Source organism: Centruroides sculpturatus, unplaced genomic scaffold, assembly GCF_000671375.1.
Source record: "Centruroides sculpturatus isolate CEXI.00-Female unplaced genomic scaffold, Cexi_2.0 scaffold776, whole genome shotgun sequence".
NCBI classification, from domain to species: domain Eukaryota; kingdom Metazoa; phylum Arthropoda; class Arachnida; order Scorpiones; family Buthidae; genus Centruroides; species Centruroides sculpturatus.
In genome coordinates, this window is record NW_019385277.1 from 148,066 (window position 1) to 172,968 (window position 24,903).

Below are 24,903 nucleotides of genomic sequence, written 5' to 3' on the forward strand. Positions count from 1 at the left end.
TTTAAAAATTGTATATATATTTTTTAGTTGACTGATGAGGGGCTTTACGCCCGAAACGTGCTGTTGTCACGTATCAACTAAAATGAGGGAAATAAAGTCAAGTGTTTATTTATAACTCAAATGTGAGTTCGAAGTCCAATGTATTCGCAAAACACGGTTTCGAAAACAACATAAAAAATTTCAATTATAGAAACGGCTATAACTTCCTTGGGTTGATCCCCCTATGTTTCCGGTAGCGCGAGCTTTTATAGCGTTAATGTGAGGTCCGTTTGTTGAGGATGACTCGCATTTCCTGACAGCTAAGTGTCAACTTTCCCACCTAACTTTCCTTTGATAGTTGGAGGAGCCCTGTGCTCCGATACTACGCGAAGAGTTTTTCTAGGGGGTGTTTACAAAATTTCAATCAACGAAAAAAAAAGGGAAAGTTTCCTTTCATTTACAAAATTTTCGCTCTAAAATCCGCGGTCTCACAGTGATTTTCAACTGCTTTCGAAAGTATTCTACATTTTTTGGTATATTATCGTCGTTTTCATTTTGTTTTATTGTGTTGGCAATTTTACGTTTCTTTGTTTACTTTAAAAAAAATCAATATTTTCTAATCTAACAACAAAATCATTTAGATATTTTAAATGGCTTAAATATCCCTACTTCTACATTTTTCGAAAATTAACGAGTAAACTTAATTGAGTGTATTTATGTAAAACACAATGTTTTTGAACTGTAATTAAGTAATTTTCTTAAAATTGATGTCTCACTTTTAATTTATATTATTTAACACCAATTTTTATGATGTTAAAATTACTAATAATTGCTATTATTCTAATGAGAATTAGTATGTAGACGTGTCTAAATCATAATTATTATAAATATGAGGCAACGAATTTAAATGAGTGATACAATATATAAAACACTAGAAAGTTTATTTCCTAAAAAACTGCGTCCGTATTTAATTAGTTTAAACAACGAATACCAGTTATTGATGAATACGAGAAGTGTGGAAACTGCTTATCCAGATGACACACCAGACGTTTAGTGTACAGTACTTGGTCTCGTGTATTTCTTGTATATTCGTGGTGGCGCACGAGTGATCCATTATATTCTGTGCCGGTTACAGCTAGAAGTTGAAAGGGTGCGTGCTACGGAGACATAAATCTTGGTGTATTTGTGTTTGTAGTAGTCCAATTTGTCCCCTATTTCATGTATGATCGAATGTAGATATTCTTATAAGTATGCTAATATTCCGAAATCGGGAAAACGAGAGAGACCCTGTCAATAATACCTTCTTACTGTGTTACCGTTTTGCATCACGAAGTGTTCTGAATCGTCGTATGTGAAGGTCTCGTAGATTCCACCAGCTGAAAAGTGTTCGTGGTATCTGTATGCTACCTACTTTACTTCTCATTTTCCCATAAAGAATAATCATTCCCCAGTAATGTTCGTGCGTATAAGGAAACCCAAGGTAATAAATGTATGTACTGTACTGTACACCGAAGTTGGTTGCAGTTTATCTAATAATTATTTGCACACAGAGCTTTAAACACGTATTTAATTGTGTATAAACGAAAACATTGTCAATTTTGTAACATTCACACGGACGATAACTTTTGTACTCATTAATTAAAAAATGAAGATAATCAAGAAATTAAATAGAAGATTATCATTTGTATTAATTTTACAAATTTTATAATATTTTACACGTTGTTAGCTCGAAATCTATTTATCAATACAGTGTGCCTCTCAACGTATTGTTTGGGAAATAGTAATGACATGTGGATGGAAAGAAGTCTGTTTATATTTGCTCCGATTTTGTGAAGATATTTTTAGTTTTTAATCGATTATACATTTTTTTACGTTTTAAGTGGAATTTTATTTTTATGAAGACATTGTTTTAATTTTCTGTTCTTGGAGAATTTGTTTATTACAACACTTTTTTCCATATTCTTCTTTACAAAAATGCGTTTATTTGCTTAAGACAAGTAATTTAATGTTTAGTTTTGAAAAGAAACTGGGAAAAAATATCACAAAGTAATTTTATTTTAACGAAATGATTAATCAAAAATTTTTAGAATTTGGTTACAAATATTTTTCTGCGATTCAAAATTGAAATTCTTTTCTCCCCATTCTTCGCACAAATTCCACGTAATTAATGCGACTCTTCTCGTCGGGATTCGCTTCTCGGATCATCTCTTCCACTTCGTCGTCTGTCAGCTTTTCGCCCAAATTTGTCATGATGTGTCGAAGCTCGGCGGCATTAATGAAACCTCGTCCTTCCTTGTCGAAGACTTTGAAAGCCTCGACTATCTCTTCCTCGTCGTCTTCGTCTCTCATCATTTTCGTCATCAGCACTAGAAAGTCGGTAAATTCCAGGATTCCGTTCCCGTCCGGGTCGATTTCTTCTTTTATTTCTTGAATCTCCGCTTCCGTTGGACTATAGCCCAAGGATCTCATCAACTTTCCCAGTTCTGACACCGGAATGTGGCCTTTTCCTTCTCTATCAAATAGCGCAAAGGCTTCCTTGAATTCGGAGATACGCTCTTCTGTCAAAGCATCGACCATCTTAATTCCTTTCCTATCTTACAGTTTTTTTTTTAATTCTTTAAGAATAACTTATTTGGGCCTCTTTAACAATGATAGAATTGTTAACAATGAATTATTGTTAAATAAATTTTTAAAGTAGAAAATATAATTTTCTGTTTCTGATTAAGGTAACTTCCATATCAAATAAACATTAAAATTATTCATTATAGATATAATTATATTATAATATATANTAAATTTGATTTTAAAATCCCATTAAAAAACAATTAAGCGTTAATCGCGCGTCATTAAAGGTTGATCGCATTAAAATCGCGATAAAATTTTTTTCGCGCGGGCAAAAAAATTTGAAAACATTTGGAGACCTAAAGAACATTACAGATTCAAAAAAATTTCGAGTTTTTCGTAACACTATGTAACTTGACCGAGATATCTCGGGCTTGGGGCTTAAGGAGAGGACACCTATGCTCAAATCATAAGGGATCTCTTTCCTGGTGATGACCCAGAAACTGACATTAATACTCACACCATGATCACGAATAACAGTCTGACTAGCATCACCACTAATAAAGACAGAATGTTCTCCTGCCAAGAGATTGTTAGGGAGTTCTCCAGGCTTAAGCTTTGCAAGGTGCCCGGACCAGATCTTATTACCCCCAGGATGGCGAAAATGGCCTTCGAGACCATCCCAACTACTTTCCCTGTCATTTTCAACAAATGCCTGCAACTAGGCCACTTCCTCTCCGTATGGAAAACTGCCTCCATTAAACTAATCCCCAAGAATAACAACCCATCGAAATCGTCAGACTATAGACCAATCTCCCTTCTCCCAATCATCAGGAAAGTATTAGACGGTCTAATGGTAAATGTTTGCTCAACAACCAGTATGGATTTAGAAAGGGTAGAAACATTGGACTCAATAGTAAATTTCATTCAGGATGCAAAGGAAAGGGGCGAGCACACCATGGTGGTCACCATTGACTTCAAGGGAGCCTTCGACCACGCTTGGTCGCCCGTTATCCTCACTGCTATCAAAGGTACGGGGTGCTCCAAGAACATGTTTGCACTGGTCAAGAGTTACTTAATTAATTAAGTAAGAGGAAAACAATAGTAATTAACAACGGCCATATCTATCTGCAAAAGGAAATCAACAGGGGCTGCCCTCAGGGCTCCAGGTCCGGGCCATTCCTGTGGAACATTATGTATGACAGCCTTCTGCTCCTGGGTTCCACATTCCCTGCCAACTACAACTGTAGGTTACAGGGATACGCTGATGATACGATTGTAGCCATCACCCACAGGACTCAGGCGATACTTCAGGCTCGGGCCAACAGCATTTTGCAGGCAATATCACAGTGGTGTCACAACAAGAAACTCATAATAGATTATGACAAATGTCATTGCGTGGTCTTCCCAAGGACCACGCCCCTACACAAGGGGCCAATCATCAATATGGATGGTCACCAAATAAAGAACAGTGAAACAGTAAAATACGTAGGAGTGATATTAGACAACAGGTTAACATGGAAGCATCAAGCCCACTACATCTATGAGAAGGCAGTGACGGTTATGCACTCTTTGTCCTCTATAGCTCGGAACCATTGGGGGTACGGCAGTGAGGCATGCCGCCTCGTGTATATTGCAGCTATTGAGACAATTCTGACATACGGTTCAGAGATTTGGAGGACGTCGATTACAAGAACACACATAAAAAGAAAGCTCCTCTCTGCTCAAAGGCTTGCTCTCATCTCGATCACCAAGGCATACAAGACAGCCCCAACGGATGCCCTACTACCGATAGCAAATCTAATTCCCATAGATCTGGTTATAAAGGAAAAAGTATGGATCTTTCACCATCGTAAGCTGGCCATCGGGACTACTATCAACAGTTTCAATAGGGTCACAAGTCACATAGATGTTGGCTCGGCAGCCACGAGTCTCTCTGAACATCTGTCACAATATAAATTGGATTACAACCCTCAGTACCTTAACTATCACCCAGAACCTCCTTCGATGATCTTTTCACCATGGAGGGTGCAGAGGTCACTACCGGCCTCTGTATCTACACGGATGATTCAAAGTCCGACAAGGGAGTGGGATGTTCCATCGTTGTGGCAAATAATAGCATAAACATCCACCAGGCTCGGTTCAGGTTGGCCAGTTATTGCACGGTCAACCAGGCAGAATCTCTGGCCATCAATAAGGCGCTACTCTGGGTTAATAATAACATGAACAATAGGGTTCTAGGGTTACAATTCTGAGCGACAGTCCAGTTGCCTTGTTGCAGCTCAAGAACATTAACACCAAACTGACAATAATCCAAGAAAGTATAGGCCTACTACTTACCTTACGGAACAGGATTACCATCAAGTTTATCTGGGTAAAAGGGCACTCTGGTGTTATTGGTAATGAGAGGCCCGCACAGCATCTGTATGGGTACAAAGTTGCTCCTACGGCAAAACTCCGTTCATATGGTTAAAGGAAAACATCCGCTATCATACATTGAAAGAGTGGCAGGCAAGATGGAACATCAGCTCAACAAGTAGGTTAACGTATAGTTTCATACTTGACATCCTCCAGCGTAGTAAATACAAGCATATAGTCCCTGCTTATCAAACAACTCAAATTACGACCGGGCACGGCAACTTTCGCAGTTGCCTTAGGAGGTTTTTGCGAAAGACCGATGGTAAGTGTCCATGTGCACTCAACGAAGACGAAAACCCAGAGCACATCATCTGGAACTGCCATCTATGAATTACAGAAGAAAGAACTAATCAGCGAAATCCAAAAACAAAACGAACTATGGCCGTGCCATAAGAATACTCTGATAAGTAACAGCAAAATATACAAAGCTCTTAAAAAATTCTCATTGGATATAAAAATCCTCGATTGAACCTCTCCTAGGGCCCTACTGCTCAGCCAATTGGTGTTACCGCATCTCTAATTGTTGGTATAATGTGGTATACTCTCATCCTGCAGTGTAGTATCTGCGTGGGTTTACTCACTTAACACTTTTCTATGCGGTACTTATTTCTTCTGGTATACATGGTATATAGATAATGCATTATATGTACTGTACAGGATCCGATCAAAATTCTTGTCTAACAGTCGATCCATTGCGCATGGGCGGAAGTCAATCACTTGATACGCCAGGACATCCTACCTGTTATCAAAGGCCTTTAGAGTGGACTGGTCCGATTTGCGCAGTAATAGGGGTAAAGAAATCGAGCCGGGGGACTTCAGTGTGCAGTCAAGCGTGATACGGGTAGACATTACTAGTCGCTCATCACTGCTTGCTTAGCGTCGGCCGTTTTTATTTTAAAATCGTAAAGTCACCGCCACTGATTATCAGAAATTATGATTCTATCTCTTATTTTGATACTTTTCTTTCTTTATAATGTTTTATTTATTTTATTTTCCTGTAATTAGAGACAATACGGCTTTAAAATAAACAGATCAGATTTCTCTTGCCAGTAGATTATCTCAACTTTCACCGATGCCTTTGTAATCGGATAGGAATTGACCGTGTTTCAAAGTCCAGTGTTAAGTGTTTATTGCTTTTGCGGTAATACGAGTAGAGCGGGAGAGTCCCTTAATGAACCGCGAAGTGTTTTATTACTGTTTAAACAACTTCTCCCCACTTGTTATTCTTAGTAACTAGAGACGTCTGTCAAGGTCCGTTAAAGTTTATTACTTTCACAACAGGGTGTCAAGTGAGCCGCCACCACACCCACCGTTAACGACAACAACGCGCGAAGTATTACGTTACTCTGTAAACAAAAACTCCCTTCCTTGTTGGAGGTGGGTCAGATGTCAAGGTTACTGTTTAATTCTATTGAACAGAATGTTGTCCTTGATATTTAAGAATCAGTTTTGTCAGAACTGTTTACTTTTAATACATTTTTTATAATTCATTTCCGCTTCGGTTATAAAATTGTTTTTATCATGTTTTAAATCGATTTGTTATAAATTATACTTGTATAAAGTTTATGAATTAAAATTTCGAAAGAAGGTTTCTAATGAAGGGACTATTGGAAACAATCTGATGATGTTTTGAAATAGAATTAAAATAGTTTACAGGGCATAATTAAGAGCGATACATTGCGTTATCGCCATCAACTACTTTCGGGTTTTGATTAGACTCGAAAATCACACGATTTGTAACGTTCACGAATGTCAAACCAAGTAATGAAAGCTTCATTCTTACATTTCGGTCGATGAATATCGAAAATTGGTCTTTCTCTGGAACTGGTCTGATTTCCCGTTACTTGGACATAGAAATCAATAGGACAGGAAATTGAAACTAATATGTTACTTCGGAGATTCATTCTTTGAGACTCCAATTTGTTTTTCTAAGTAAACAAGTTCAACTGCAAAAGTGACACACCTCAGTTTTTTCTAAACTTACGTTTCTTTCCTCAACAGTTTTTCTTCTGAATTTGCTTTCCCCTCTTCTTTTCGCAAACTCTCCACTTTATTGTTTACTGATTACGTTTTGCAAGTTGACAGACAAAACACGAAATGTATTGGTTTCTTATTATCCAATAAAACATTGGGAAATTTCCTTGAACATGATTCGTTAAAAGGTGTTAGCCACACCTTGTTCTACTTGCTTGATTGGCCATTTTTGTTGGTCACGCCCTGCATAAAGCGTATTGGCCGTGACTCGTTACCCATCTATATCAGAATCGCGAATCAAAGATAACAAAATATATCTAAGCGATCAATTTGCAAGCAATACACATTAATGTCAAGTAACAGTTATTATAACTGTTATAACATTTAATTGTCCAACGATTTTATGACTAGTTTGAGAAACACACAGATTAGAAATGAGTAAATACATTTATTAACTCAAGTTACAAACAATTCATCAACAGAACATAGCAATTAATCAATACATCGATGACTCATTAACAGAACATAACGGAAAAAAAAAAAAAAACGCAGATGGAGGGAGAGGTTAGAACCTCGTCCAATACCCTACTTCGTCCCCGACCGCATTAAGACGCGCGGGCATGCTTGCCACAAGATTTTGACAAAGCATGCCCTCGCGCAGCTTTTCCCAACGAACAGAGACGATGTCCCAAAGTTCGTTGGGATTGGCTGCGTTAATGGGGCCGCGGGCGAGCTCAGACCAAACATGTTCAATTGGGTTGAGGTCCGCCCCTCTCCCCGGCCATCCCATGTCCGCAACTTGCGGCTGTTGTTCTAGCCATCTTTTCACGATGCCAGCTGTGTGCACCGGGGAGCGGTCATGGACGAAGAAGAAACGTTCTTCTCCGTAGACGGCCCTCACCGTCGGCAATAACATCTGCTCGAGGATTTCGATGTATTGCACGGCGGTGAGGTGACCGTCTATGCAGACCAACTCCCCAGGACCAGCGGAGGACATCCATCCCCATAGACCTGTAAACAGAAAAAGTCAATAAAGTTGTGATTTATAAAATGCACAAGCAGATAAGTTGTCATGTTCAAAAGATTTAATGATACAAATACACAACATTAAAATACTCACCTATTGAAAAACGCCCGCTTCTTTGGATGCGCCACACGTACTCAGGATCATATCTGGTACAGGGTGGGCGACGCACCCACACAGGCCCGGTGTTCGAAGAAGAAAAAATCTTCTCGTCGGAAAAGATTACGTTTTGCCAATCTTCGGCAGCCCACCGCGAACCCCAACCTGTCCATTTGGTTGCCTACGGTGAGATTTTGTTTTTGGGCTGCCTTTCGTCCAAACAGCTCGCCCTCTCGCAACTTATGAATAAAAAACATATGTATTATCCTGCTTCCTACATTTCTGTATACGCAAGAGCACGTTAATAAAAATGTCTGGCGGTTCAACATAGCGAAAGAAATACATTTCATTGGAAAATTGAAATATTATACTACAAATGTTACATACCTTCTCTTTACTGTGTTTATAGACACATCCAACCCCATCACCGATCTATGCGATGAGGCGGTAGCAAACGGACTAGCCTGCACTAAGTTGCTCATCTTGAGCGGGAAACCGGACGATCGCCCTGGGGACACAGAGGCGGTGTCCCGACCTTGTTTCAGTATTCTGGACACTGATCGTGATGATATCCTCAGGCACCGTGCGATATCCGCAATAGTTTTCCTTTTTTCTCTGTGAGCGATGAAACGCTCACGTAAGTCTTTTCCTAATGATTTAGGCAAGCTCATCAATACAGCACTTTCAGCAAAGCCTTTATATACTCTCGATTCCCTCGACAATTGAATTTAATTTCATGGTAACAGACATAAATAATATTGAAAAAAATCTAAAAAATCTAAAAAATTGTAATTATTATAAAAGTTACCCTATTTTTAATATTAATAATAACTGTCTTTGTAATATGCAAATCAGTACAACACTGCAATGCAGTATGTAACGCAGGTACGGTTAAAAAAGAGTAATGTAACAAACGTATTTTAAGATATGTACGTAATTATGTCTATGACCCCTGGATACTGTCAAAAAATATAAGAAAATCATTTATAAAAAATTTTTAATGAAATTACTTCACTTATTGTAAAATAAGTTGTGTACACCAATTAAGACCTTGTATGTATAACAGATTAAAAATGAATATGGTAAGAAACGTTATTTTAATACTGTTTTGTAAAATATTTATGTAATGTTTTAAAAATTGTATATATATTTTTTAGTTGACTGATGAGGGGCTTTACGCCCGAAACGTGCTGTTGTCACGTATCAACTAAAATGAGGGAAATAAAGTCAAGTGTTTATTTATAACTCAAATGTGAGTTCGAAGTCCAATGTATTCGCAAAACACGGTTTCGAAAACAACATAAAAAATTTCAATTATAGAAACGGCTATAACTTCCTTGGGTTGATCCGCCTATGTTTCCGGTAGCGCGAGCTTTTATAGCGTTAATGTGAGGTCCGTTTGTTGAGGATGACTCGCATTTCCTGACAGCTAAGTGTCAACTTTCCCACCTAACTTTCCTTTGATAGTTGGAGGAGCCCTGTGCTCCGATACTACGCGAAGAGTTTTTCTAGGGGGTGTTTACAAAATTTCAATCAACGAAAAAAAAAGGGAAAGTTTCCTTTCATTTACAAAATTTTCGCTCTAAAATCCGCGGTCTCACAGTGATTTTCAACTGCTTTCGAAAGTATTCTACATTTTTTGGTATATTATCGTCGTTTTCATTTTGTTTTATTGTGTTGGCAATTTTACGTTTCTTTGTTTACTTTAAAAAAAATCAATATTTTCTAATCTAACAACAAAATCATTTAGATATTTTAAATGGCTTAAATATCCCTACTTCTACATTTTTCGAAAATTAACGAGTAAACTTAATTGAGTGTATTTATGTAAAACACAATGTTTTTGAACTGTAATTAAGTAATTTTCTTAAAATTGATGTCTCACTTTTAATTTATATTATTTAACACCAATTTTTATGATGTTAAAATTACTAATAATTGCTATTATTCTAATGAGAATTAGTATGTAGACGTGTCTAAATCATAATTATTATAAATATGAGGCAACGAATTTAAATGAGTGATACAATATATAAAACACTAGAAAGTTTATTTCCTAAAAAACTGCGTCCGTATTTAATTAGTTTAAACAACGAATACCAGTTATTGATGAATACGAGAAGTGTGGAAACTGCTTATCCAGATGACACACCAGACGTTTAGTGTACAGTACTTGGTCTCGTGTATTTCTTGTATATTCGTGGTGGCGCACGAGTGATCCATTATATTCTGTGCCGGTTACAGCTAGAAGTTGAAAGGGTGCGTGCTACGGAGACATAAATCTTGGTGTATTTGTGTTTGTAGTAGTCCAATTTGTCCCCTATTTCATGTATGATCGAATGTAGATATTCTTATAAGTATGCTAATATTCCGAAATCGGGAAAACGAGAGAGACCCTGTCAATAATACCTTCTTACTGTGTTACCGTTTTGCATCACGAAGTGTTCTGAATCGTCGTATGTGAAGGTCTCGTAGATTCCACCAGCTGAAAAGTGTTCGTGGTATCTGTATGCTACCTACTTTACTTCTCNGATGACTCGCATTTCCTGACAGCTAAGTGTCAACTTTCCCACCTAACTTTCCTTTGATAGTTGGAGGAGCCCTGTGCTCCGATACTACGCGCAGAGTTTTTCTAGGGGGTGTTTACAAAATTTCAATCAACGAAAAAAAAAGGGAAAGTTTCCTTTCATTTACAAAATTTTCGCTCTAAAATCCGCGGTCTCACAGTGATTTTCAACTGCTTTCGAAAGTATTCTACATTTTTTGGTATATTATCGTCGTTTTCATTTTGTTTTATTGTGTTGGCAATTTTACGTTTCTTTGTTTACTTTAAAAAAAATCAATATTTTCTAATCTAACAACAAAATCATTTAGATATTTTAAATGGCTTAAATATCCCTACTTCTACATTTTTCGAAAATTAACGAGTAAACTTAATTGAGTGTATTTATGTAAAACACAATGTTTTTGAACTGTAATTAAGTAATTTTCTTAAAATTGATGTCTCACTTTTAATTTATATTATTTAACACCAATTTTTATGATGTTAAAATTACTAATAATTGCTATTATTCTAATGAGAATTAGTATGTAGACGTGTCTAAATCATAATTATTATAAATATGAGGCAACGAATTTAAATGAGTGATACAATATATAAAACACTAGAAAGTTTATTTCCTAAAAAACTGCGTCCGTATTTAATTAGTTTAAACAACGAATACCAGTTATTGATGAATACGAGAAGTGTGGAAACTGCTTATCCAGATGACACACCAGACGTTTAGTGTACAGTACTTGGTCTCGTGTATTTCTTGTATATTCGTGGTGGCGCACGAGTGATCCATTATATTCTGTGCCGGTTACAGCTAGAAGTTGAAAGGGTGCGTGCTACGGAGACATAAATCTTGGTGTATTTGTGTTTGTAGTAGTCCAATTTGTCCCCTATTTCATGTATGATCGAATGTAGATATTCTTATAAGTATGCTAATATTCCGAAATCGGGAAAACGAGAGAGACCCGGTCAATAATACCTTCTTACTGTGTTACCGTTTTGCATCACGAAGTGTTCTGAATCGTCGTATATGGAGGTCTCGTAGATTCCACCAGCTGAAAAGTGTTCGTGGTATCTATATGCTACCTACTTTACTTCTCATTTTCCCATAAAGAATAATCATTCCCCAGTAATGTTCGTGCGTATAAGGAAACCCAAGGTAATAAATGTATGTACTGTACTGTACACCGAAGTTGGTTGCAGTTTATCTAATAATTATTTGCACACAGAGCTTTAAACACGTATTTAATTGTCTATAAACGAAAACATTGTCAATTTTGTAACATTCACACGGACGATAACTTTTGTACTCATTAATTAAAAATGAAGATAATCAAGAAATTAAATAGATTATCACTTATATTAATTTTACAAATTTTATAATATTTTACACGTTGTTAGCTCGAAATCTATTTATCAATACAGTGTGCCTCTCAACGTGTTGTTTGGGAAATAGCAATGACATGTGGATGGAAAGAAGTCTGTTTATATTTGCTCCGATTTTGTGAAGATATTTTTAGTTTTTAATCGATTATATATTTTTTTACGTTTTAAGTGGAATTTTATTTTTATGAAGACATTGTTTTAATTTTCTGTTCTTGGAGAATTTGTTTATTACAACACTTTTTTCCATATTCTTCTTTACAAAAATGCGTTTATTTGCTTAAGACAAGTAATTTAATGTTTAGTTTTGAAAAGAAACTGGGAAAAAATATCACAAAGTAATTTTATTTTAACGAAATGATTAATCAAAAATTTTTAGAATTTGGTCACAAATATTTTTCTGCGATTCAAAATTGAAATTCTTTTCTCCCCATTCTTCGCACAAATTCCACGTAATTAATGCGACTCTTCTCGTCGGGATTCGCTTCTCGGATCATCTCTTCCACTTCGTCGTCTGTCAGCTTTTCGCCCAAATTTGTCATGATGTGTCGAAGCTCGGCGGCATTAATGAAACCTCGTCCTTCCTTGTCGAAGACTTTGAAAGCCTCGACTATCTCTTCCTCGTCGTCTTCGTCTCTCATCATTTTCGTCATCAGAACTAGAAAGTCGGTAAATTCCAGGATTCCGTTCCCGTCCGGGTCGATTTCTTCTTTTATTTCTTGAATCTCCGCTTCCGTTGGACTATAGCCCAAGGATCTCATCAACTTTCCCAGTTCTGACACCGGAATGTGGCCTTTTCCTTCTCTATCAAATAGCGCAAAGGCTTCCTTGAATTCGGAGATACGCTCTTCTGTCAAAGCATCGACCATTTTAATTCCTTTCCTATCTTACAGTTTTTTTTAAATCTTTNGCTAACTTTACTCCGTCGTATCGAGTTTGGCTAGATCTCCCTCTCTTTTTCCTTTTTTGTGGAGTGTATTTCATTGACATTTCCGGGAGTCTCTCGTCACACATTCTTTTCACATGTCCAATCCAAATAAGTTGTTTCTTCTTTATTTCTTCCAAAACCGTCTCCTTCACTCATTACGTCTTTGATTCTCTCATTAGTTATTCTTTCTCTTTTTGCGAAGATCTTCTCAACGCATCCATTTCAACCGTTGTTATTTTTCTCTTCTCTTCCCCAGTCATTCTCTATGCCTCCGCCCCGTATAACAGAATGCTTTTAACAATAGCATTATTTATTCTTATTTTTCTTGATCTAGTTAATTCTTCATTCTACCATATTCCATTTAATCTTTTAACTGCTCTCTTATCTCGCGCTAATCTTTCATTAATTTCTAGTGTATCTCTTCCATCTTGATGAATTTGTATTCCAAGATAATTGTTCACATCTCTCAATCTTTTTTCCTTCTTCCAGTTGCGTGTCTGTTTTAGCCCCTCCTATGCATAAATATTTTGTTTTACTCGTGTTTATATAAAAACCTCCTTTAAAATATTCATCTTTTATTTTTTTCGTGTATTTTAGATCATCCTTATCTTCTGCCATTATCACCCGATCATCTGCAAATTGCAATACAAACGTTAGTTTAACGTTCATGTCTATTACCATATTACAACATTTCCTTTTCCATATTTCAATACTCCTTCTTCGTAGATTTTAGATAAAGTTGGCGAAATACAACATTCCTGTCTTAATCCTTTTGATACCATAAATCCTTCTGATATTTTTTCAATTTTTATTTTCGTTATGGATTCTCTATATAATTCTTTAACTGCTTTAATAAACGTGTTATTAATATTTATCTCTTTTAATGTCTCCCATAATTTTGATGTTGAGACATTATCGTATGCTTTCGTTAAGTCTATAAACAACAAATGAGTTTCTTGTCCTGTTGCTAATCTTTTGTTCATAATCTGTTTCTTACAGAAAATACTGTCCATGAATGATGTTACTGTTCTGAATCCACTCTGCTTTTCTCTTTCTTTCGATTAGATCTTTTATTATTCGTCCGTATAATCTACTAGAATTATACGCAACAAGAACTGCTGCAGACGAATCTTTCAATGCACGCTGTAGGGATTTTAAAACGTTGCCGTTTGTAAATTGATTCAATCGATTGTGTATTCTAGAGGGTAACATTTCACAGAAACAATGTCACAATTACATATAATAGAAGAATTCTGTTACCAACTTAATATTTTGTAAGTTTTCATCTTCATTTGCACATAACTATGTGTGTAACGGTTATACATGTTATGTTTATACAGCGCGATGGTAAAGTGCCTCAGCTGTGAACGGGAAAAGGGCAGAAGCTTCTAGGAATGAATTAATGACGTCACAGGAAGATCGCGTGTCGAAAGAGTTAAGGAACAACAGGCGTTACCGGTCGTGAGAGTCAAGGAAAACACCGCGTTGATTAGTGAATAAATACATTTATTAACTAAAATAATAGTAATACAGTTACAATCCACTATCTCTGTAGCTAGTACATTTTTCTTTGTCTTATTTCTTTTTTATTTATCTTGTGGAGATTTAACTTGCGATTTTTTTTTTCATTCCCGAGGATCGCACAGTTCTATTATTAGTATGATTCTTTTAGTTTTTGATGAATCTCACATTTCATCTGATGCTCTTGGATTTTCAGGATGATAACTTAAGAAGCAGGGTAGATAACATTGTGGTGTAGTCCTATTTTCAGTGAAAGCAGACTTCGTTATGTATACAGAAATACGGTATGTCTTATAACAAAACGCACTTTTCGAAACATTCAGAGATAGCTAATGAAAACTCAATCCAGTAAAGAGCCATTGTGGAAAAGGAAGGAGTGAAAGCAATCAATTATAGATAATTCAGATTTCCATAATATCGAGTTGAGGAGGAGAATATTCTCATTATAAACTCTTCTGAAATACTTGTATTAGTCTTCAGAATAATTTTTCTCAAATTTTTGATAAATCGTTATTGATTATTAAAAATTATTCATGGTTTCTGTTTATGTTCAGTAATAAGGAGGGAAGTGAACAGTTCGATTTCTTTGTCTAAATCTTGCATAATTCGTTGAACTTTCATTAAAGACGAACGTTTACAATTTTGTGAAAGAAATTACAATAAACTTATTAAGGTCTTTCTTTTGAAAACTCGTTTTCTCAGTTTGAAGAAACTGTTACTGTTTACATTCGATGGATTTTCTGATTGGACTCGGCGAATAAATCAGGTGTCAGACGGGAATTCATTCTACTCAGTTGGATGAATGCTGCACATATTATTATAATATAGATAATTAAAAAATAATATAGAATCTGATAAGTTTGAATAGACGAAAGTTTTGATCTATTCGCATCGATATCTATTCCAGCGCTGGGTTTAGTTAACACGAACTCGTCCATGCTGTCGATGCGATTTCGTAATTCTTTGAGTTTATTATTTCTCAACCTTTCTAATGCGAGTTTCAGCCAATCACTTTCTGTCTTTAATAGCCTCGCTGATGGATAATTAGTTGCAGTCATCGGAAATTCTCTTTCTGGTGTTATATTTCTAATATGGGCTTTGGTGGTAGAACGAGACAAGAGTCGATACAAATATCTTATGTAGTTGTAGTTCTGAGTATTTTTGGGTAATTTTCGAGATTCTTGTGGATACCGTTTCTCACGGAACATACTAACGTAACTTTCGTCTTCTGTTCTGTGGTCGACAGAATCCAAATGTCTACCTGGAATGGGTGAAGCCTTTGACAAAATCAATAGAGAGGATAAAATCAAAATTGAAATATAAATGCAAATCATTGCTAGCGAAATCTTTCTTTGTAAAGAATACATCTTAACAATAACGGTTTATTGTTACGTTGGTCTATTATTCAATTTCTGTATTGTCGATTTTAGATAACCTTGTATAATTTGAATCTGTTTTTAAAATGAAGACTTTTTCTAAAATTATAAACCAGAGAAAATCGCGAATAAATAATTTTGAATCCAATCAAATGTGTAAAAGATACGTTTATTCAAGATTTTTTGTGGAATTAGATTGATATAATTTATCATTATGCCATAAAAGTATAGTTTTTAATGTAAATCTCTTTGAAAAATTTTAATTAGAACAGTAAATTAGCAACGATGGTGTTATTTATAACCTTGTTTATATTAAGTTACTAGCTGTTACCAGCGACTTCGTCCGCGGAGGTTTTGCAAGCAAACCCCATTTACATTCAAAATTTCAATAACCATAGTAATTGTTATATAACACCTACCGCTGAAGAGAATTGCTCAGAATCAAACGAACTGTTTTCAATTTGATCAATTTTCTGGAACGTTTACAATCGTTCTATAATCGAACCAATACGCAATAACAAATTCGAATCTAAAACGGTTCGAACATTTTTAATATCGAAATAGATAAAAATATTTATAACAATGTCTGAAATGTTATCAATTTAATACACCTAAGTACTCAATGAAGACTAAACGTAGTTGAAAACGAAAAATCGCATTTAAAGAGTACAGTAGAAGCCGTTCTTCCGGTTAAGCCCTAATCCTATCTCTCTCCCCCCGCGGGGGAATTTCGAAAAATCCCTTCTTAGTGCACGCTTTCATGACGTACCCTAACTGCGTACCAAATTTCACCTCTTTTTAAGTTCAGCGTTTTGCTCTGGGCGATGATGAATCAGTCATTCAGTCAGTTAGTCAGTCAGGACAAGTAATTTTATATATTTAGACTAGCTGGGTATTTATTTGTACCCGCTTCGCTGGGTTTTTATTTGTTCGTACATTTATATGTAATATAGACTTTTTATATATAAAAGACTGTTTTTTTCTCTCTACATAATCTCTCTCTGATTCGATGCGTTTCCCTATAATTTTCAAGTTGCTCTTCTGTCTGATCATTTCTGTTTCGATATGATTCGAGACCGCAAAAATTCTTTCTTACGCTTTGGCATTGTTTTTTATATGTTTACTTTCCACACTTCACTATTCACTTTTCGCTTTCTACTTTTTTTTTTTGTTATTCGTAAACTTTTACTTATGAAAAATCAACTGAAGTGTGTGCGTCACACGTCTCCAAAAGCCATCTCCACTATTCACACATAACGGTCCTCGACTATTCTAAAACATCTTCGACTATTCGAAAACATTTAAGATTAAATTATAGTCAAACTTACCCGTTTTCACAGAATGAAAGAATTACGTTCCCGTTTCCAGATTAATTAATTAATTAGAGAATTTTTACATGGGTCTAAAAATATGTTCGAATTCCTGCAAAAACGCAAAAAACCTGCGCCTGTAAATCTTGCATGCCGCTTTATCTTAACACTTCCTTTGTTACTGAACAATTCCATTGTTAACACTTCTGTAACCGTTGGGTCGGTATCTCTTCGATACCACGTGAGGATGACACCACTGTATCTTAGGTCGATACAGAGACCACACGTTCGCGCGAGCGGTGACGTACGAGGTTTAGACCCGGAATGCAGTGAAAAGAGAGAAGAACGGAAGAAACTGCACTCAAAGATGTTTAAACATAAACAACCGTTTATTTATATCAAACCTACGTTAGTTATACATCAGAATTTAAGGTTACAACGTTATTATTGACTACATATCAGTTACGTTAATCGTGTTTATTCTAGTTCAATGTCTAGTTCCTATCAAGTTCGCGATTGGTTTACGCGGAGAGAGAGAGAGCGTACAATAGTGCGCGGGCAAGATAAATACCTTATATTATTCTGTTGTTCGAGTAATAGCAATAAAGTCCCACAGTTCTCTTCGAAGTTAAATAGGTGAATTGTTGATATCTTCGAGTTTAGTAGGTGAGGAGGAGGTGTTGGTTGACGAACAGGAACAGTCTCTCGAAGAAAATCTCGGCCAGGCGTACACACACAATGAATTCATAATTTCCACACCCTTACTCATCGTGCCTGTCCTTTTTATACGAAGTCCTCTTTTCGGGTCTTTCCCCGATTTCGTCAGGGATGACGATATCCCTGGACCAATGAGGTGACGGGTGACACAATCGTGACACAGAGATGTACTCATGTCAACAAAGAACCCAACTCGTGGGAATCGAGGGTTAACCAAATTTTATTGATTTTATGTTTCCTCCTCTCTTTTAATTCTTTTATAACTCGTTCCATCTTTATAAAGTTGCATTTAAAGTTTAATTAAAAATTATAAAAGATTAAAGTTTTTAACACGAAATTTCTGACCCTTACACTTCCATTATTGACACTTTCATTGTTAAACATTTTCGAAGTAGACTACTTTCAACTCCCATATCTCTCACACCCTTATAGCTATCGAGACGCAACTACCATAGTGCACTATAGGAGACTCGGGGCTACTACCACGTCTCCCATCGAGAATTAGGTTTAGAAGGTTATTTTTTACGCAAAATTACCCACAATCTCACACAGATTTAAGGGACGTACAGCGCTACGACGAATTGCCAGCTTTTGCTGATTGGTTGGTGTTTGGGAATAATCATATTATATAAAAATGAACGAAATGCCGTGATAATTTGATTATTTTTAGGCTTCGAGCAAACCGCGCTATATCGAATCAGTGTGAATCGAGGCAGCGTTAAGCGGGGTTTTACCGTATACTGAGTGTTATATCCTGTGGTGATATTCAGCGGGTTCGCACAGGTTCGGCCGAACCCGTTGTTAACATTTTCAAAGTTTTCCGAACCCGTTGTTAAACACACGTAACATTTCTCAGTGGTTTTCTTTCTTTTAAAAAATATATTAAAATATACGTATTATACTCTGTAACACTACTAAACTAGAGCCTTATACCCCGTTCGCCTGGTGCAACCTCCATCGACCGTTTCAATCTCGACTAAAACGAGGTTCAATCGCGATCGACTCGAGAGAGTTCTCGAAACTAGATCCAGTCATAAGAGAGATCCGACAATCCCACGCGCGCGAGAAAATACAAGATGGCTGCGGAACACTGGTCGGGCTATCGACAGCGAAATAAGAAAGATATTGCATTTCGAGAGACGATGACATCTGTCTATTATTATAATAATACCTAACGATAAAATAAATGATTTAGAAAAGTTTTTCTTGTTTAACTGCTTTCCCTATGACTTTTTCTGATTAAAAAATGCGAATTTTTATGTTTATAAAATATTTTGAATGAAAAACAATTAAAATATGTACAAAATAAACCATTTTGAACACTCTTTTTATTATTTATCAAAAAAATATAGTTCTGGCATAAAAAATGTTAAATTTTAACTGACTTAATTTTGCTAACGCATCTTTTTTATTTATATGGGTATCTTAAGGCCAGTTTTTGCGCTAATGTTGCTAATGCACCATTTGAGCGAAAAAAAAAAATTGTTAAGAAAAATTTTCTATTAGCGAACCCTTTGTTAAATATTTCGAATATCATCACTGGTTATATCTGAAAATACAACAAAAATTCACATAAAAATTCGTTATTTTTGACTTTATATAAAAGTTTCTCACTAGCCATTTAATATTTGCATAGTTTTGTTTCGCTAAGTACGTTGCTGACTAGTTTTTTGTTACAATCGTGTTCCGCATCAAATAAAAATTTTAATAGAAATTGACTAAGTAGAAATTGAGAAAAATGAAAAGCGAAGGATACGCGGAGGAAGCATTTTATTAAGAAATGCGGCTGCACTGCCTACGATAAATAAACCTAACAGAGTGTTTTCTTTATCGTTCTTATGTTATTCTTTATCGTGGCCTTTTCTTTTCCGACGTCGAATTCAAGAGCAAAACAAACTTTCTTTTCCTCACAATGTGGCCGTTACTTCTACGGTGAAGCCCCTTCCGGCTTAGAGTGTGCTGCTAGTAACAACAGAGCGCTGTTCCTCCACTTAGATATTACAGCTCCGTGTGTATTCACACACGGAGCTGTAATATCTAAGTGCTATATAATATAGCTAATATCTAAGTAATATCTAAGTGCTATCTAATATCTAATAATAGCTAATATCTATGTAATATCTAAGTACTAAGTAATATAGCGAGTTCGTCTGCAGAGGGGGCTGAAACCCGATATTCAAAATTAACCGACAATTAAACGGATAAATAAAATTCTAGACTGAAAACGGAAAAGCAAGAAATTTCCGCTCACTCGGACTAATAAAGAGTGAAGATTGTCCGAGATAGCGAGGTGTTTTCTCTGATGCGTTACTAATTCACCAAATACAGTAATATAATTCACGGTATCACACATTTCCGTATTTAAAAACACTGGATAATAACAATTTTGTTATAATTATAGTTACTCGTTTATTACAATCTTTCGATTGTGAATAAATTTTAAATTACTGTACAACTTTTTAAAATAGTTTGTATGAGTTATGCCAAGCCGAGCTGACAGGGTCCGAGTTACCGGGGTTTACTGTACAGTACAGTACATAATACACTCTCGAATAATCTCTTACTCCGTGAAGTTTCAATAAAAACGACAGAAAATGGAAAATTTTACTTGTCACAACAATTTCTCATACAATAAATCACGCGTATACTTGCTGTATATGTACAACTGTACTATACATAAAAAATAAAAATACAGTAATCTACTTTTTATTCAGATTCAAAGTAAACAGCAGTGGAATAACCCAATTAATGGCATTTATCTGAATCATTCGTAGAATAATACGATGCTATGATAATGATTTTAATAAATATCACGAATTAATATTATACAATCAAATACCATTAAATTATCTTTCTACGATACACTGAATTTATTCGAAAATCTAATTTCGCGTAATGCATTACATCAAACTTCGATATTCACACTATTGGCGAATATTGTACTAAATTGACAAATCCAGTCACTAACAGAGGACGCATTGCCTGGTAAAGAGGCTTTAATACAGTTTGATATTGTACAGGGTGTTGGCCCAACCGACAATCCTCTTCGACTTAATGAGGATTGGAGAAAGAAAAATGTTTTCAGATTAAACGTTTTTTTGTACTTACATTTCGTAATTTATAAATTTTATAAGAGTTTACATTAATAACGTGAAATATTTAAAAGTATATTTAATTGGAGCTATTAAAAGATATTTGTAATTCAACGCAAGCAATAACGGTATCGTCTTTCGAATCTCGAACCAAAACTTGAAACTTTCCTAAATTTAGCATCTAAGAAAAAATTGAAGAATAAATTCGTTTTGCTGTATACATAAGTAATAATGAAAGTAGATCAAGTAATACTTACGCTAAAAACATAACCATTATTTATTTTATACTGCTCAGAATATTGAATGATGTCACCAGCCTGAACGGGACAACGAATACCAAGATGGCAGATGTTCCCTACAGGGTAAATGAAAGGTATTTTTGTCCCTTTTACCGTATCAGTCAGAAGAGCCTGGGCGTATGCACTTTCAAACGGTATGACTGTAATTTAAAATTAGATTTTATATTACTTTTCCATACCAAATAGTATTAAAAAGTTCGAATATATAAGATACTAACGAGCTTTAATTGAGACAGAAATTGAAACCAAGCTGCCAGGAAAAATACTACACTTATCCGCCTCGTCATTCACACATCCTTCAATACTCAGACTAAGAACCTCTCCTCCGGGAGAATCTAAAAGTTTATAATTGATTTATTAATTTAGAAAAATGGTAAGTCTACGCTGGAATTGTAAATGCCATTACTTACCACATCGAGTGAAATCGACTGAATTGACGATTCCTAGAACAGAAAATAAAAATAAAATGGAAGTAATTGTATAATGCATTTTGTTGATGGAAAACAAAAGTAATATGAACAGATTTGCAAACGTAACTATATTTATAGGTTTTCTTTGTTTTTTCTATTTAATTCCTATATCTAACATTACTCATCATAAGTGTTAATGAATCATTAAGTATATATCTTCTATTCACATTTATATATAACAAACAATAAATAATCTTTTTAATTTTATTGCAAATTTTTTATATTTGTTTTAAGCAATTTAAGAAAAATATTAAGTAATTTAATAAATATTACTTTATTTAAAGTTAGTTGTAAATTTGTGGATCATTTGCAGATGAATCGACTCTTGGGTTACAACTTAATATTTTTAATATTTGTAAGGCAAGATGCCAAAGTTTTAATGTATCTATTTTAACATGTTGTATGTACCAAAAGACGAAAAGATTTCAAAGCAAAATGAATAAAGTAACCGTTTCCTTTGTGGTACTTAGGTGGAGCAAGGGTGACTCTGATGCCTGCAAGGGAAAATGATGACCATCCAATATAAAAAATGTAGTTTGATGTCTGTATAATCTTAGAAGCTGCTTTTTTCATAGAATACTGTTATCCCAGTTTACTCCTGAACGAAGTCGAGTCTTATTTACGTATTGAACACATTGAAAAGCGTGACAGTCGTTTAGAGTTGACTTTAATACAAGAAGCCAACTTTGACAGGAATTTATAAAAAACAACAGAGATGCTCTTTTTGAAGAGTTCTTAGAAAACATAATTTTAAAATAATAAATAAATTCAGTGAACCAATTTACGATTCAACTCTGGGCAAAAGTTGGATTGAATCTATCATTACTGGCTCCTCACTCACTACAAAAATCACATGGTGGAGGGAGCAGAAGATTTTGTCTGACCACAGAGTCATCTTTTGCGTTGAGCAGTTGCCTCAATAAAAGCAATTCTTTTTGCTTAAAAAATGCAAACTGGCGAAAGTTTTATGGTTTAATTCAGGAAAAATTGAATAACTTCTATACAATAGTGCATCTCGACACTATGCAGGAGATTGATAAATTATTTTTTTCTAATTTCGTAACATTCTGCTGACAACAGCGCAGAAATCCACTCGTAGAAAAGTTCTTCTGATGAGGACAGTGCTTCGGTGGACCGCACTATTGACAACTCTGAAAAAGCATTTGAATTCTCTTAAACGCAGATATTGAATCTGAATCTGCAGATTCATTCGAAAAAATTAATGTATGCGTTCTACAAGCAATCCTTTGGAGAAATGGAGACATCAAAGTTTAATTCTTGACAGAACTACTGCAATACTAAGGAGAATGTTGATTCGTAGAAAAGACTTCGTGGATCAACACTCCCTCTAGATTATACAGAATATACAGGATCTACACAGGGAAAACAATGATCATATACTACCGGCGCATCCATCATAATTACGAAATCAAAAGTGCCTTATTGACACTGGCAACATAACTTTTCTCTGAGGATAATGTTACGGATGAATATCTCGATCATAAAGCTACGAGAGCAAAGTTCCAGAGATCTTGTTCAGTTTTAACTGAAATTGAATTGAATTTTCTTAAATTAGTTCTTTCGAAAATTTATTTTTAATGAAAAAAAATATCTTTTAGAAAATTATATAACCTCTGATGTAATATGTAACATTTTTATCGATTTTTATCACCTTATAAGCAATAAAACGATTCTATAAACAGAACAGTAATAAATTTCCTATGATTAATAGGAAATTTATTACTGTTCTGTTTATAGGATAGCTAGTTTGAAAAAAATTGTAAACCTACAAATTCCGTTTTTGTCTGTCTTTGCACTGTCTGTCCTTCCTTAATCTCGAGAATGGAGAAATTAAATAAGAATATGAAAAATATGATTAAAAATTGCAGCCCGATATTGTGACGATGTCGCAATAATTCTTGCTTGTTATTGTTGTGTATCGTTTAAGCTGATATTTAATTTCTGAGTTATTTATCGTTAAATACTGTCAGCAAATTTAACTTTTTGCTTCAATAATAAATATATTTTTGAAATATTAAAAAAGTTAACGGTATGACGTGTTTTTATTTTAAATCCATCTATTCGCTTTCCATTTATACTTCGTTATAACATTTAAAACATGCTTCTATCTAAATAACGTATGGAATAAATATACTCTGAAGCCATTTTATATTTATTGCTATGTATATTTGTGTGAGAATCCAAATATTTTAAGCTGAAATATTCTAGATATTTACTGAAAATTATTTAAAAATTAAATATTATATTTCGATAAATTTTTATCAAAACTAAAAATCAAAGAGAACAAGAAACAAATGTATCCTGTTATGACAGTCGGTTCCCGAGAGATGTTTATCTCTCATGACTAAACCAAAAAGACTCATCATGACACCCAGTCAGATGATGTTAAATTTTAACATCCATTGGATGAGAAAAAGAGTATAAATACAGGATACGCGCCAAAATCCGTGCACATTGCACATCGTCCAATATCCTCTTATTATGAATTTGTGCGCCATACTCCCGGGGATCGGAACTTCCTTCTATCAAATAGAATGGGAAAAGTCAAATTATTACAGAGGTAATATAATATCGTTTTTAAACTCTGTCTCTCACGTGTAGATTAGGGATTTAGATATTTAAGATATATCAATTGTTGTATTCGTTTGTTATCTTATTAAATCTTGTTATATTATTTTAATATGGGTTTACCTCTTGATTTGATCTTATTGCTTGCCTACACAACGCTCCGCTAATAGGAATAGCCCTCCTATTTAAATGCGCGTTAATCCGCTAAAAAGAGATTAACTAGTGTCAGCATCTTGATGTAATCGAGAACACACGATCTCGATCTTCACTTTCACTCGATTTAGCCATCCTTTGACGTAGAGATCGGATCTCACAGATCTTGTGCAGATTAAGTGGTCGTTAGGATTCATCCTCGAACCCCTGCTTATCTCACATTCGTATTATTTATTTAGTAACAAGTATTTAATAATAGATAGTGGAATGTCTGTCTGTAGCTGTCAACGAGTCATCCTCGACCCCCACGACAGTATCAACGTAATTTTATTTAGTTGTTTTCTGCCTGGTATTATACGCAATCCTAATTAAGCTGATATTCGTGACGAAGAACACTGAACTAAACTTGATCAACGAACTCTATATTGCTAGTTTGCATAAAATTAGCGTAAGTA

At 35.1% G+C, this 24,903-nt stretch overlaps 2 protein-coding genes across 2 annotated transcripts; both read right to left on the reverse strand.

Annotated features, from left to right (window-relative positions):
• Positions 1-2,019: 2,019 nt before the first annotated feature.
• Positions 2,020-12,896, reverse strand: LOC111637078. Its single transcript, XM_023382487.1, has 3 exons — positions 12,406-12,896; positions 7,518-7,944; positions 2,020-2,569 (listed from the first exon to the last, which is right to left on the reverse strand). Exons 1-3 carry the CDS (start codon positions 12,860-12,862, stop codon positions 2,095-2,097), a joined length of 1,359 nt encoding a protein of 452 aa, XP_023238255.1. The 5' UTR covers positions 12,863-12,896; the 3' UTR covers positions 2,020-2,094.
• A 7,097-nt stretch (positions 12,897-19,993) lies between these two features.
• LOC111637096 (epididymal secretory protein E1-like) lies at positions 19,994-21,751 on the reverse strand. Its single transcript, XM_023382506.1, has 4 exons — positions 21,647-21,751; positions 21,455-21,571; positions 21,195-21,376; positions 19,994-21,118 (listed from the first exon to the last, which is right to left on the reverse strand). The coding sequence occupies exons 1-4, from the start codon at positions 21,723-21,725 to the stop codon at positions 21,017-21,019; spliced, it is 480 nt and encodes a 159-aa protein (XP_023238274.1). The 5' UTR covers positions 21,726-21,751; the 3' UTR covers positions 19,994-21,016.
• Positions 21,752-24,903: the final 3,152 nt, after the last annotated feature.